Below are 16,439 nucleotides of genomic sequence, written 5' to 3'. Positions count from 1 at the left end.
TTAAATTTTTGGCATTTTAACTACTCAAATTGTGCTTATTATAGCAACTCAACATAAAATTAATGAAACTCAGTTTACTAATCTCTACTCCCATGTCCCATCTCCATCCTTCCCTTAGAACCATTTTTAGAAGTAAGTTGATGTTAAAAATACAGTTGATATGTATTTTTCATCATTTCTATTTTGTATTGACATGCATCCCATATGGGCACACACAGCAAGTGACGTTCTGTGACTTGCTTCACTTAATATATGTGAACATCTTCCAGTCAACACATATCACTCATCTATTACTTTCAATATTTCTAGGCATTCCCTGAGATGGATATGGAGTTTTCCAAGCATTCCTTGACATAGGCATTCAGTATTCATTTACAGCAGTGGCAAACATTCTTATTTGTGTGGGGCCTACCTATCTGTATAAGTTGGTGTGTGTGTGTTCACTTTTATGTATGATTCTGGAAATCAGAGATTCAGGATGAATATCTTTATTGACTGTTGTCCCTTACATTTTGAGACAGGGTCTCTGTGAACCTGTAGCTTACCAATTCAACAAGAGTAGGTGGCCAGTGATCTTCAGGGAATCCTCCTGTCTCCAAATTCCCAGTACTCCTGCAGGCATGTGCCACCACGGCATTTTTTTTTTTAAATGTATATACTGGTGATCTGAACAAAGATCCTTAAATGTGAGTGACAGACACTTTACCAGCTGGGCCATCTTGTCAGCCTCCATGAGCATCCCTTTATGTACAACTTTAAGTGTCAGCACTTTGGCTTCTTTTGGGCAATGGGGTGACAGGGTCTTAATATTTTATAACCTGAGTGTGGGCAAGGCAAAGTCCAAACAAATAATAATACATATGACACACTGATTTTATAGGCATGCCAACCAAATGCCAGGCACTCCAATGGGTGTGCAAGCTCCAAACATGAGAGAGCCTCAATCTGACCTCAAGCAATTCACCAAAGCAGCACATGATTCAATCTCAAAGCCAATGCTACAAACAACAGCTATCTGAGTATTAGGGCTGGGATGAAATCTTCTTAATGGTGCTTAGGGCCAGCCTCTCCTCCAGCTCCACATTCTGTCATGCTCAGTAGAATTCAGAGCAGTATTGCATAGAAGTCCTGTTGTATAGCTTTCTTCCAGTGTTTTCTGTAGCAGAAAGCAAAAGGAAGTCCAGACCGGAGCACAGAAGCATGCTGGTAAAGTCTTTCCCGTGTGGCCAGTGGTTCATTTGATTGTTCACAGTTTGCTCTATCATTTTCTTTTAAAAGCTTAAGGTGAAGAAAAACACAAGTTTGCCCACCAGAAGCCCCTGTGTCTCCTGACAGGCCTTTGACATGCATTTCAGTGAAGCCCTTGCAAGGAGACACTTAACTACCTCCCATGAAAAAAACTAGAAGTCACAAAACCAAGAGAAATCACCAAATAACTTTTGAAAGCACATTAAGCAGGACTCAACAGACATTTTTTTCTTTTAGACAGCTATGAAACGGTGTCATCAAAATTGTTTTTACTCTTAGTGAATTTTTTGCAAAAAAAAAAAAAAAAAAAAAAAAGTTGAAATCCTACTGTACACCTGTGGAGACGTTTTGCCTGTGCCTACTTGGGGAAATATGTTACTGTCCAGCTGCCAGGCTTCAAGCTGGAGCAGTCCCTGGATCTGACCCCACTTTCCTGTAGAGGCATAGCTCCTCTAGGTGGCCCCCAGGCAGTGGCCGACCCTGGTGGGGATCTTAGGGGCTAACTATTTTGAGAACAGGGACTCTTGCAGGGCTGGCTGAGACTTTGTCAACTTGGGATGTGTTTGCTGTGATCTGGGACTCTCCATGTTCTGATCCTGTTTCCTCCCCCTTTTATCTCTCAGGGATAAACCTGATCCTTTCCTACTTTTTCAGGGCCTGCTTTCTGGGGGGGCAGACTAGCCACTGGTACATTCACTTTGACGTGGGAGCATCAACTAGAGTACCCACATAGCCTCCGTCCCCAGACACTTGGCCACCAGGCTTTGCTAAAAATGAACCACGACTCTGTCAAAGTGAAGCTGGACATTTTAATTATTCAGGCGGAGCACACACACAAAATATTAAGGGTGGGACAAAACTCAAACTTGGATAGGTTTTGAAATTCTGCTTCAATTACTCAAACTATTTCTAAGGAGGGACTTGAAGAGCGTTCTTTAGTATTCCTTCTGTGTATCCTATGAACTGATTACAGCCCAGACATCACAATTGCATAGAACAAACCCAATTTCCACGTTTTCACTCAAATCGCAATCCTACCTTGAGCACCATTTTGCTCTTAATAAGATGCCTCCCCGTGTGGTTCCAAAGGTTGAGAAGGATGAGGAGCCTAATTGCATACTTAATGTTTCAGGGGAGTTTGGAGAAGTGTACAAAGGCCGTTTGAAGCTGCCAGGCAAGAGGGAAATCTATGTGGCCATCAAGACCCTGAAGGCTGGGTACTCAGAGAAACAACGTCGGGATTTTCTGAGCGAGGCGAGCATCATGGGCCAGTTTGACCATCCCAACATCATTCGCCTGGAGGGTGTCGTCACCAAGAGCCGGCCTGTGATGATCATTACGGAGTTCATGGAGAATGGCGCTTTAGATTCTTTCCTCCGGGTAGGAGCAATGGGAGTAGGGGGTGGGGGTGTTAATACTGCTGGATGGAGCGGAAAGGGTCTGGGTAGAAGTGTCCTGTGAGGATAGTCTTCCTTCAGGACTGGCTGGTCACATGTGGGCAGGTTTTAACCTTGGCAAGGTTAGCAGAGGATTGTTGTTAAAAGGAAAGAACAGCTAAGCACTGGGTAACCAATCAGGAGGCCTCATTCCTGGGAAAGGCCAATCCTCGATCCTGGCTCTCAATGTAGGGGTGAAACGCCCTCACTGCCTCCATGAGACATTTCCTCTTCCTTGTTAGCATATATCCTGTTGTTGGTGTGTGTGTGTGTGTGTGTGTGTGTGTGTGTGTGTGTGCGCGCGTGCATGTCTTATTTATCCAGTCATTTCTACGAGAGTCAGTCTCACGGCAGATTTTCTGGTATTTAGGTTCATACACTCTTTCTGTTCATCAGTTCTTCCAAGATGTTCTCTTGGAAGCCATAGATCCAAGAGCTTGAAGACGAATAAGAAATGGAGTAGAGGGGTGATATACTTACATTGTAATTAAAGCATATTTAAGATTTTTAAATATACTTTTAAAAAAGAAAAGAACAAAGCATAATCTGAGGTCTCCTCAGAGCAAGGGAGATATGGGGAAGTGGCCTCAGTAAATGCTTATGGGTTGAATAAGCTGGCAGAAGCAAATGGTCACAGATATCTCCATGAATTACTGAGACTAAAGAGATTGTCTGTGGCCATTGCTGCCTTTCACCAACATAGCCAACCTCCCAGACTGTTCTCTTCAGCTGGCTAGTTAGAAAGGAAACAGGCTGCCATCTTCTAGAAAAACCCTGAGCCTCCTGCCATTTAAAGAGGCACCTGAAAGACGTCACAGGCACCAAGAAATCTTTCCTGGCGTCTGTGCAGAGCTGTGACCCCCAGTCCAACCTGCAGCAGATGTGGCTGTACCTGGATGCATTCTAGTTGAGTGAGCAATGAGCGAACCCTGTCAGAACTCAGGCTCATGAGGTCATGCTCACAATGGAACCATTCTCTTACAGGAGATCACGGATACCTATGGAGAATGGATGGTAGCCAAACCTAGGCTGCGAGTCAGACCTGACCAAGAGTCTCAGGGAGGGAACATCTAGTGACTCCGAGAGCAGAGAGTCTGGGGACAGCATCAAAGAATGGCCATAGCCTTCTAAATGAGGACTTTGGGCAAGCAGGCTATGCATGTCCGTATACTCAGTGAGCAGCTTTGGTTGCTGATCAAACACCATCCTTCATACTGAAATATCAGCCGGTTGACTGCTCTGGCAAAGCATACACTGAGTACTGGGCCTGTGCAATAGAAGAAATACAGCCCTAATGCTTTATAACTAATCACCCCAACACCCTACTGACTTAGCATAGCAGCATGGTTTATAACTCTCATGAGTCTGCAACTGAGGCAAGGGTATAGGACAGAGCATCTAGTTTCTGGTGGAGTTATATGAAACATCTCAGGGCAAGGCTTGAAAGTGTCTGATCTTCTTCAATATTGTGTTAACATGGAGTTTAAATGTGATATCGCTGTCTCTTTTTCAGTGGCCCATTTGAGCATCTTTAGAACAAGCTGGGACCAAAAACAAGCATCCTTCAAGGAGATAGTGGAGGCTGGACCATTTGTATGTTTGGGCAATCACACAGTGTCACTTTCACTGCAGTGAAGGGTCCATCTGGATCCAAGGAAATGGATCCCTTGTTTTAGGGACAACAATAACTTTACTTCTAATTTAGTCTCAAGTGGCTAGGGACCTGGCTGAGCCTGAGTTCAGATTCCCAGTACTCATATAAGCAGATACCTTGGCAAATATCTGTAACAACAGTACTGGGCTTGAGGTGGGGAACAGGAGACATGTAGATCTTAAGGGATCTCTGACTAGTTAGTATAACCGAAACACTGAGCTCAATGAGAGACCCTGCCTCAAAAAGTAAGACAGAAATGGATTATGGGAAACACTCGGTTTTGGTTTCTGGGTCCTCCATAGGCAGAAAAGGCAGCTGTGCTCACACACACACACACACACACACACACACACACACACACACACACACAGATAGAATGTCTCCATTGGGGAATTTGCAGACAGCATGAAGGGGAATGGTAACTGGGATGTGCAGAAGTTAAAGTAAGTGTGGACTATTTCACAGTCTACAGCAGCTTCAAGTTTGCTCCCCCTCCCAGGAGCAGAGAGGGTCTGGCCATGGGATTTGATTACAAGTCACACTTTCATACTAACAAAGCTGCCTTTGCAAGGCAGTACATGCTTGCTGCCTTAGCTACGTATTGGGGAGGTGTTTGAAGAAGTGGGGATGAAGAAATTGCTGTAGATTGTGGGTTCATACCCATGCCTCCTTGAGGGAATGGAGGTAGCTCTACTTTGAAACTCTAGCACCTGCCACTGGAACCCATGTTAGATGTTGACTGCAAACCATGCGCAATTATTTCTAGAGAGTGGCAGAGAGTTCAGGCAATGCTGTGTGGCCATGGCATCTCATTTGCTGTCTTTGTAGACACAGAAAAGTGAAGGCAAGCGTTTATGATCAGAAATCTTGCAAAGGAAATGAAGGTGACCAGAAGGCAAGCGTCATCTGGGCCAGCCTAAGGACCATTTCTGGACTCATTTCCTTTGTGTTGCTTGATTCTATCTCAGAGAAAGTCACTACATGGTTGGGAGAGTGTAATCAGAGTCTGTCCTCAGGTCACCTATAGGACAGGGAGATTCATCCTCCAGGAGACCCTGAAAATCAAAGACTCACCCTGCTACTCCACCCAGACAGAACATTTTCCACCTGGGGCCTGTGACACATAGACTTGGGGTTCATTCATCATAATGAGGCTGTATATATGCACAGTGGGAGGAAACCTAGGGGCAAGAGAGGAACTCAGAAAAACAGAGACAAGGGCACAGCTAGAAAGGGTGGCAAGAGCAGGCAGAGCCAAGAGCACCAGGGAAACGAAGCGTTTCTGACTGCTTGCACCTCGTGAAGGCAGGTAATCTATAAATCTAATTTCAGCCTTACTACTGAACCCTGGAGCATAGCAACATTAATTGATGTATCTGCTGCTTGATAAAATTGAAAAAATAGGTCATCAGTTCAATTCTACAAGGTCCATCTTCTGGGAAGGGGGATAATTTTAGGACCACCATTCAAAAACGAAAGGAAAAGAGTTAGTTCTTAAACCGTACAACTGGTCCCTTTCTGACAAACCTAGACCTAGCAGCTTCAAGAGGCCGTTCCGCTCACTCTGGGTCAGGGCCTCAGAGACCCACATCTCCTTTCTCTCCATTCCTGTTTTTCCAGGACTTGGAATTCCTGTCTTCTGAGAGGATTGGAAACACCCAGGAGGTGGTTCCTTGTTGCTAATTGTTTTAAATGGAAGTTTTGGATTGACTGATTAATTATTGAATATTTCTTCTTGATACCAAGAACTAATGGCACCCATCCAGTGGCTCTTTCCTAATCTTCAAAACCATCCTGAAGCTCAGATCCATGTCTGGTCAAAAGCTTCTCATGGTCATTGTTGGTTCATTCACAGATGATTATTTCTTATTTCGGTAAGACTCTTGGAAGTCGAGGATTGGTGTCAAATGGAACAGTTCTCATTGGGAGAGCTCACTCATGATTTTAAGCTGGAAGGAAGCAACTAGGGTGAGAATATCAGATTGGAAGCCCCTGAGACTGAGTCCCTACCTTGGCTCCGGCTATGAGTCACCCTGTGGCCTGGAGTGAGTCCCGTTAACTCAATTTTCCAATCTATAAACTAAAGGCATTGAGCTGGGTGAGCTGGAAAGTTCTCTTTTAGTTAAAAAAAATCTATGATTCATTCTCTTCAAACAAATCAAATAAGGGTTTCATTTCCTGAAGTGGATTTGTCAATGAAAGTGGAAATACCTAAATCCTCCCTGTCTGATATGAGGGCCGCCAAGTGGCTCCATGCATTTGCTGGAAAGCAATTTCAGTAGAAAGCACTTAAGAACGAGAAGAAAGTTTTAAATCACCCTATCCAGTTCCTCACTAGACCATGTTTGTTCCCATGGGCTCAGCATGGAGTCGGTTTGCTTCTCAAAGTCGCCTAGAGAAACCAGGTGGTGGTCACTCTGTTTTGCTTATTTTCTATGCTGGTGTTCTTATCTCTGCAATTACAAAGCCTGTGGACAGCCATCCTATATAATTTAAGGGATAATGCTTGTCTCTCAAAACAATTTCCAGGCCTGTGAGATGGCTCAGTGGGTAAAGGAGCTTGCCACCAGCCTGACCACTTGAGTTCAAGCCCTATAAACCACATAGTGGAGAGAATCAAGTTGTTCTTTGAACCCCATACAGGCACCATACCCGTGGATTGAGCAAGAAGCAGTTGAACACATCAGGGGAAATGTAGCATGTTTATATCCTTAGGTTTTCACCAAGATAGTAAATGCAGCAGTAAGGACCCTTCCTGCAGAGAGATGCTTATCCTGCAGCAAGCACCTAAGGAAACTGTTGCCCATTGCGGAGTCAGCATATTCCAGGGGACGAGGCACAGGACAGGAGTTCAAAGACCAGATAACATCAGCATCATTAGTCACAGGTAGTTTTTCCTCCCCATGAAGCCTATGCAGCGGTCTCCTCCGCACACCACAGAAGGCAGCCATTACCAGAGGATCAGAGATGGAATGTCAGCAGAGAAGTAATTTGCCACACCGGATGTAGGCTTGTGTTATAACTCAAACCCACACAGAGTGATTTAAGGCTGATCACTTAGATCCTCTGGACTTTCTTTATCTTCACTATGAAAACAACACAATATTGTCTGCCTTTTCTTCTGTCCAGGGACAGTTTGAAGGCTCTGATCATATTCTGGGAAGTATTATTTTTCCATTTGAAAGTCAAGTAATTGAAGGCACTGGTGTTCATGAATTCTCATTTTAAGCGTCTTTCATCAGGTTTCCTTCATTCACTATTATCAGTTGGTAGGCGACTTTACCTTTACCATATTGACCTATTCTACAGTGAACTCAGAACACCCATTGGGCTGGGCTTTCTGGCAGCAATGACCTTAGAGTGTCTTTCACACATTCAAAAAAAAAAAAAATGAGGAGCCCAGAACTGGACCCTAGACACCCTCAAAGGAGCACTTGGGGACCATATAGGAGGTGACTGGGAGGAACAACCTGGCTTTCGTGTACCATGACCACTGATAACATCAAAACAGCACAAGACCCTAAAGAATGCTTCAGACCTTCAATCTCATTGAACCCCAACAGAGTCCAGGAAGGGAGGACACTGGGCTCTTAAGATTTAGCTGCAGGAAATCACCACTCTATAGGTTAAATCACTTGCTCAGGCCAATAACAGCAGAGCCTGTGTCTACTTGGATCCATTCACCAAGTGTTTAACCATTTTTGGCCTCTGTTCACTCCAGAAACTATAGTGATGTCTGGTCTAAATTGTAAACACAAGGCAAAACCAGGAGTACCACCTTGAATTTAAGCAAAAATGCAGACATTACTATATATGCTTTTCCACACCCTTCTCATTGTGGGTAGTCACCCTGCCCCTCTCCAGCATGAAGTCTTTAATGAGATACCATTCTTTTTCATTATACTGTCATCTACATGTATGAAGAAGAAATAAGAAAAATGGAATTTGAATAACCACGCAGCCTGTTTGACATGAAGCTAGGGTGCAGCTTTAAAATCTACAGAAGTTGCATTGGACGTTTTGAGGAGGCAAATCTCCCATAGAAATGCTTAGAGAACGGGCTGGGTGCTCCCGAGAGACCTGCTAGCTTCAGTAGAAGGTGCTGATGGACGTTCAGTCTGGAGGAGGATTTGAATCTTCCCCAGCACATTCATCCTTCACAGATGGGTATATCACTCAGTCTTTCCACAAACCAACGTGGCACTTTTATTTTAGGCCCTTAGAAGAAAATGCCATAGAAAAAGCATTCTTGGCAGGTTGGGAGTGGGTTAGGAATCGAGTCAGGAGCAGCCTGGCCCATGGGGTGTGTCTTGCTTGGCTTCTCCATTGCTGGGCTAACACACTGACCAAAAGCAACTTAGGGAGGAAGGGCTTGTTTCATCTACAGTATCACAGTCCTTCATAGAGGGAAGCCAGGCAGGAGCAGAGGCAGGAACCCTGGAGGAATGATGCTTCTTGGCTTGCTCCCAATGGCTTTCTCAGCATCCTTTTTTCTCCTACCCAGGGCCATCTGTCCAGTGGTGACACAACCCACAGTGGGCTGGGCCCTCCCACATTAATTATTAATCAAGAAAATATCTCACAGTCATGCCCACAGATCAATCTGATGAAGGCAATTCATCAGTTGAGATTCCCTCGTGTCTAGGTTTGTATCAAGTTGACAATGCCAATCAAATGCTTCTCCATGGCATCACTGGTTACTGATGGATTCTGGCGGAGGGACAGTCCTTGTAGCACATGCAAAAATGGCACACCTGTCCGTGTTGAAAGGAGATAACATATGTGGGTGTGTTATATAATCTATTCAGTGGATGTTCAATAAAAGGGGGGCTCCTCAGACTGCTTATGCCCTGTGTATTTTCCATGTGGACTTCTGAGGCAGAGAATGTGGCTTGCCAGTACCTGTGTCCAACAATAACTAGACTAGATCTTGGGCACTCTGAGACCTTTTGCTTTTCCTCCAGGTGCAACATTTCAGTGTTTAGGGTGTGCTCTAATTAGTATAGAATACAACTCACCACCCTTTGGGGAAGCACCAAGACCTTAACTATATGGTAAGGGAAGTTTCTGACAGCATGGCTCAGGGCCCACTGATTTAACCACTGTCTGCAGAGGCAAGATGCTGAGGTTGTATGTGGCAAAAGAAAGCGTATTCTATTTGATGAAAATCTAATGGGAAGGGCATTTGTGCTTGGAACTGAGTCTACCAGTGACTCTGGGAGAAGAAAGCAATAATGTAGCCTGGCACAGTGAGGGTCACCAGCAGGCTTCCAGGGACCAGACACTGTGTGAGCTTCAGCCCCCACTGACCCCTGTGATGGGAACATGGTAACACCGAGCAAAACTTGACAGCTCAGAAAATTGAAAGGTGCCTGAGAGTTTGGGAAATAGCAAGATATGTGGTTCATTCAACAGCTTGTGATTTTTAAGGTGTTGATGCCCCCCTCTCCTATTTTCTGTTAAAGTTTTTATCACTTAACATGTTATGGGGACCTCTAGAGATGGGGGGGGGGTCTTGTGCTCAGAGTTGGAGTCAAATAGAGTCACAAGGTTAGACTCTACACACAGTCACCAAGTTCAAAGTTGTGATATAAGAGGCAATATATATTTGAAAACAGTGTTCAGAGAGTGCTAATGGTATTGGAGGGAGGGGATCATGAGGGCACCATCCTTGAGGAAGGGAATTTAAGCAGAAAACAAAGGGTGCGTATGTGTGGGCCTAGAGAGAAAGGAACAGAAGCAATGGTACTTACGGACTTCTGGGGCATGTTGGACTTGCCTTGGAAGGGACATTGAGTTCTTTAGTCCTGGTGGCTTTATTTAGCTTGAGTGTGTGATTCTAGAGTCTAAGGCAAGGCCATAGCTGGTCCTTAGGGTCTCCTGAGCTGTACTGAGGAGTCGAGAGATTTTTCCTTAATGCAATGGGAAGCTATTAGAGAGTTTAAGGCAGGGAGTGACGTGGCCTGATTTATGTCTGGAAAAGATGGCCCCGGCTGCCATGGGGAGGATGGATTGTAGGGGTGCAGGTGCAGAAGGCTGTTACAGGTGATGGATGGCCATGACTTGTTTGGAATGGTGGCCGTGGAAAGGCAAAGGAGTGGACGGCTTTGAGATGTGATTCGGAGATGAAATCGACAGGGCTTGGCAAGGAGAGAGCAGAGCATTCAAGGAAAGAGATGAGGAGGAGGGAGGAGCAGGAAGAGGCAGTGGAGGGCTGGATGCTGGATGCTGACAGAGAGCTGACAGGCCGCCGGCCATGCTGTCTAGGCTCCTGTTTAGCCACTGAAGCCCATCTTGATCCTGATCTCCTTTTTGTCTTATCACAGCAAAATGATGGACAGTTCACCGTGATCCAGCTCGTGGGGATGCTGAGGGGCATTGCTGCTGGTATGAAGTACCTATCTGAGATGAATTATGTGCACCGGGACCTGGCTGCTAGGAACATTCTGGTCAACAGCAACCTGGTGTGCAAAGTGTCTGACTTTGGCCTGTCTCGATACCTCCAGGATGACACCTCAGACCCCACCTACACCAGCTCCTTGGTGAGTCTTTAGTCCACGCAGGGAAATCATGGCATGAGTCAATGATGGCCGAAGACCTGTAGCTGAGCTTCTTCTCTACTTAGGGAGTCAGATGCTGGGCACCCCATCCATCCAGGAGGAATAACAGCACTCGGTGTCCAGGCAAAGACTTGACCACAGCTTGTCAGAAGGAGTTGGTGTCTACTTGGAAGCCTTAGCTAGTGGCAAGAGCAGTTTGGAACAGATGAATTTGGAGAATCCAAATGGGGAGAGTCGCAGCAGCAACATCTTTTTTGTTTGTTTGTTTGTTTTTATAAAGGAAGGAGCTCCAGGCAAAGCCTCAGCTTCTGGTCCCCAGTTGAACTGGTCACTTCGTCATCAGAATCCAGTTCATTTTCCTGTCTTGCTTCCAGGGGACTTTAAGTACCAGTTCCATTCTGAGTGCTGAAACTTGATCTTCTCTCAGCCTCCCCCTCCACATCCTGAGCAGCTCTAATCTCTATCCCACTGCCTCCTTCACACAATCCCTCTTGGAACCATAGTAACATTCAAAATAGAGTTCCAGCTTTCCTCTCCAGTATAGCCGCCCCATCTCGCCATCTCCGTAGTTGGCACCATTTGACTAGAGACTGAAATAGAAGAGTCACCATTGATTTCTCCCTGTGCCTCAACATCCTGATCATTGGTGACTCAACCTATCCCCACTCTTCCTCCACTGCCCCCTGACCTTACAAGGCTGCATTCTCTTTGGCCTAGACTGCTATAGTGGTTGTCTAGCTAGCTTCTTCATTTTCCACTTACATTCATGGCCCAACAATATCTTTCACTGCCTCCCTATCTGCTTTAAACTACAAAAAAATTGAAATGTACAAATTAAAATAACACAGAGAAGCAAGTGCATCAAATATTTAGTGAATGGCAGTTCCCCCAGGGTAGAAGTCTGTAAACTTTTCATTAAAGAGTCATCTGGCTAGTATTTTAGGCTCTGTTGGCCAAGAGGCAAAATGGAGAATTACGTAAAGAATTATGTAACCTTTTGCAGCATAGCCCTTTGAAAAATGATCGACACTGTTCTGAGCTCCTAGGCTACAAACACAAGACCAGCTGGATTTGAAATTCAGGGCAAAGTGTCCAGCCACTGCCTGGAAGCACATTTGTTAAATTAGATGTGTCTTGTTTCACGTTTCTCTTTGACCACACTATATTCATTTCTCTGAGTTCATGTGCTCCACACAGGATATTTTAATTTCTATTTCCAGATTGGTTTTCCAATGCTTAGTGAATATTCATACTCTCATGGGAGTGTGTCTGACACTTAGCATCCTCAGCAGCAATGGAGGTCACCAATCTTTGAAATTATGCTAATTCAATGGCAAATTATGAGCACCTCATGTTATCTAAATTTGCATTTTTATATAATTGCCAGAACTTATTTTTCTCTTTTTCATTGTATCTTTACCTAATTTTTCCCCATGGGGTTGCTGTTTGGTGTTTATGCTGAGACTGTTAACCCCTGATGGCCTATGGTAGAGTTAGGTTCCCACCTGTTATAAGTCTAATTGATGGCAGTGTTGTTAGGCTTGTAACATCATTGAGATTTCAGTCAAAAATATCTATTGTTTCGTCTACATTTTCTTGGGATTCTTACTTGCTTTTAAAGTTCCCACACAAAATTAGGAAATGTATTTTGGAGTCTTAACTACCATTGCATTATGTTTATGTTTGTCCGATATGTAAATACTTAACACACCTGAGATTACTTTTCCACAAGTTTATTTCAGAAAAAAATTCAGACATAACTTAGAGCTTTAAGTGCTTTGACCAAGAATAGTCATCTATACTCCAGAAGGAGTATCTTGATTTGTGTGTGTCTCCATTTAACTCTGGCCTAGTCCTCTTTCTCGATATCATTTTGGTTCACATGTACCTTTTGTTTCTGCACACGGTGGCATGCAGCTATGAAGGGTACACTTGGAATTTCAACAGGTGTATAAAGCTGTGTCACTCGAACTTCCAGCAAGATAAAAAACCTAGTCACCACCCCAGGAGGCTTCTCCATGTGACTCCCTTCTCTAGTCAATCCCCACATGCCAAACACACTCAGATACAACCACTGCTCAAGGGTTTTTTTTTTTTTGTTTGTTTGTTTTTTGTTTTTGAATGTTCACATGTTTATGCATGTATGCATGTATTTATCAGGTCTTTATAGTCAATCTAGGTCTTCACAAAAATGGTTCTTTTTCCTTGTATCATGTTAGAGAGTCACTCTTCTTGGTATGTGCAGTAGGACCTTATTCTATGGGGCCTGTTGTTTATTTTTCCAATATCTTGACAGATGCCAGGAATATTCTGGAACATGTTTTTAAATATAGATAGGAAGGTCACTTGTTACTTAGTTTTGTCAAGGTAAATAATTATGCCGACTTGTTCAATATATAATTTATTTCTAGAGTACTATGCCATCCTTGACATTGAACTCTTTCTACCAACCATTTGATTCTGTTGATCTGTTTATTCAGTGTCTCTTTCTATTGACATAGTCATAATGACTTGAGCAAATATCATATAACAGCATTTTAATGAAAGTCTTACTATTCAGGAGGAATAAGTTATCTTCCATTTTTGTCTTCAAAACATTTTTTGACTAGTCTTAGGTCCCTTTTTAAGTGAAATTTAAAATCTCCTTGTGTCTAGGTTCAAACACACACACACACACACACACACACACACACACACACACACACACACATTTGTATTCACAGCTGGACTTGGAGTGGACTAGTCACTTAAGTAGAGATGGAGTCAAATATAAAAAAAATGCATCTACTTTATAGTGTATCTCACAGTAAGTTTCTTAGGGAAAACTTCCCATATCATTTTGCTGTATATATTGTTTATATTATCTGCTGTGATTGTATAAATGCTTCCTCTATATGATAAGCCTGTTGACTCTGGACCTTGGAGTCTACAGTAGTATCAGTTATACAGTCATGCGACTCTTCACATTTCACATTCCATTTCTTCTGTTCGCCTTTTTCTAGAAATAGAAAGAATGAACCTATTTGCTGATTAAATAGATTATGCCTTTGAAATACAAAGAATTTATTCAAATGATAAACATTTACTGAACATCTTCTATGTGTTGATACTATAGCACATAAGAATATAATCAGGATCAAAATAGGTATTACTGCTTCTCAATGCACAGAATTGAGTGACAACATGGGTTCATCAGACATACTCAGTGAAATCGATCAACAACACAATGAGCCCTGATATAATCTAGGGGGATTAATCCAGAGGAGGAGATGATGATGTATCAACAGATCTGAAGAGTAAGTCAGCTTTAGTCAACATAGGCTGCTGAGGTGAGATGCCCCCAGCCAGAAAGCTTAAACAGCAAACATTCATTCCTCCTGGTTCTAGAAAAAGCTAGTGTCTGAGGTCAAGGTAATATTATGCTCAGCCTCTTGGTGATGACCCTTTTCGTCTCCACAGTTCATATGGGTGTTAATCCACCCTGGGGTCTGCATCCTCATGGTCTAATTCTAAACATATGTATCTTCAGAAAGCATGCCTCTCAGTATCTTCCCACTGGAGATTAGGACTTTAACACGTTGCTTTGGAAGCACACAAACAGAGTCTAGCATTCATCTCCCCCAAAGAACCGTGTCACACCAGGCCATACAAACAGAGGAGCAGGGCTTCCACAGCACTGTGGCAAGAGGGACAATTAAGTAAGTTAGAGAAGAAACCACCATTTCTGGTTACAGAAAAGGCAAAAAATGCCCAAGAGCTCAAATAGTGGTAGTCTCTCAGACATCTCTAATAGAATTAATAGGATGACGGGGACCCATTCAAGGGGTAGAAAGTGTGTGTGTGTGTGTGTGTGTGTGTGTGTGTGTGTGTGTGTGTGCACATGTATATGTATCATGGTCTCGTCCAAAGGTGTAGATTTGCCTTTGAGGAAAATAGCCTGGCTCCCCTCCTCCACTTGCTTTTTCTATGGATTTCTTTCATCCCTCTATTTTCACATATTAAGAAACAAATTCCAAACTTTTCCTCGGCTTCCTCTATACATTCTTTCACCCAAACACCCCTTGACTGGCCCAGCAAAGGTAGATATCATAAGCTGGTGGAGGCCAGCAGCCATGTGTGATTGCCGCTCCCATGGGTGATTCAGAAGTCCACTAGATGTGGTAAGAGCTGTTGGGAGAGGAAAGTATGAAAGCTGCAATGCGTTGGTGCTGAGCTTGGGTGACTGTGTTTGTGTGAACTTGGGAGACAGACAAGTAAATGGGGCTGGGGGTGCTTGGAAGCAGCTGCATGCCCGCAGCAAGAGGACACCTGGCTCTCGGATCTCGACTATTTTTATCTACCCCAATTCAAGCAACCAGGACTCATTAGAGACATAGCCCCTTCCAGAGCCTCCGCGGGGAAAATGAGGCGAGTCAGCACACCTTTCCCTGTGTGTGTCAAAAAGTGAGAAAGCACTCAAATAATGATGAGGGTATGCCAAAAAAAAAAAAAAAATTCAAAATACTCAGCTTGAAGTACCTTCTAATGTCTAAATCTCAGGTGATTTGAACCTTAAAATATACAATACAAAATGACAGCAACAGATTATAACTTGTCTAGTAAGATAAATAGGATAGGGCTCTGGAGTTCACACTTATAGAACAAGAGAATGGTTCTTTATACTGGGGAAAAAAGCATTATTGAACTATTATTAAAGAGCTACTAATTAGCAAGTATCAATTGATGGGTTATTTCCTATAGAAAGCATCAGCAGATACTAAAATCTGAGGAGAACCTGGGGAGAGGAGCAGATTTTTACCTAGTTTCAAGTTGTTTCTTTCCAAATACTAGTTTAGGGGCTGGGGAGATGGCTCTGTTGCTAATGGACTTTCTGAGCACACAGAAAGACTTGGGTCTGCTTACCAGCACTCAAGTAAAAGCTGTGTGTGTGTGTGCAGACACTCAAACCCCAGTGCTGGGGAAGAATGACCAACCAGAGCATTCTGGACATCCAGGCTACAGAATCAGAGGTCCTCCTCGTAAGAACAAAAACCTAAGCAGAGAGAGTGATTGAGGGAGATGCTTGCAGCCAGCCTCTGACCTCACATATGGGCATATTTGTGCATATAGGCAGACACACAGAAACCCAGTACTCACTTAATAGAAAAGCAACAAAGTTACTGTGTAGAGAAGGTTGGGAATCGTGTAACTGATGTTTGATGACAAGATTGTATACTATGAGTCATATCAAGAGTAGATATTAGGTACATATTATTAAATGACTGGTCTGGGATCTGAGATTCATACAAACAGGGTAGGGGAGGGAGATAGGGAGGGAGGGAGGGAGGGAAGGAGGGGAGGAAGAAGGGAGAGAGAGATTGTGTACTGTATTTCTCTGATGTCCAAGCATGCTCCATAATGTTTGGTTTCCTAACCCTCACTAAGAGGTACCTAGGAATGTTTCCTCCTTCCTCCAAAATTTATCCCAATTAAGGTTTCTAAGTTTCTTGAATCTGTACATCTGTGCTTTTCACATATTCAGAAAGTTTTCCACCATATTTC

General features: G+C 43.6%; 1 protein-coding gene across 2 annotated transcripts in view; it reads left to right on the top strand.

Moving 5' to 3' along the window:
* Positions 1-16,439, top strand: part of EPHB1 (EPH receptor B1) — a gene marked incomplete at its 5' end in the record, with an annotated part of 415,761 nt that overhangs the window by 364,652 nt on the left and 34,670 nt on the right. For both annotated transcript variants that reach the window (XM_080934568.1, XM_080934567.1), the window contains 2 exons: positions 2,381-2,628; positions 10,665-10,880. In XM_080934568.1, coding sequence (XP_080790694.1) covers positions 2,381-2,628; positions 10,665-10,880 — 464 coding nt within the window. The remainder of the gene's footprint in view (positions 1-2,380; positions 2,629-10,664; positions 10,881-16,439) is intronic.

Source organism: Micromys minutus, assembly GCF_963924665.1.
Source record: "Micromys minutus genome assembly, chromosome: 21".
NCBI classification, from domain to species: Eukaryota; Metazoa; Chordata; class Mammalia; order Rodentia; family Muridae; genus Micromys; species Micromys minutus.
Note: the sequence above shows the minus strand (reverse complement) of the source record. Positions and strands in the feature narration are given on the sequence as shown.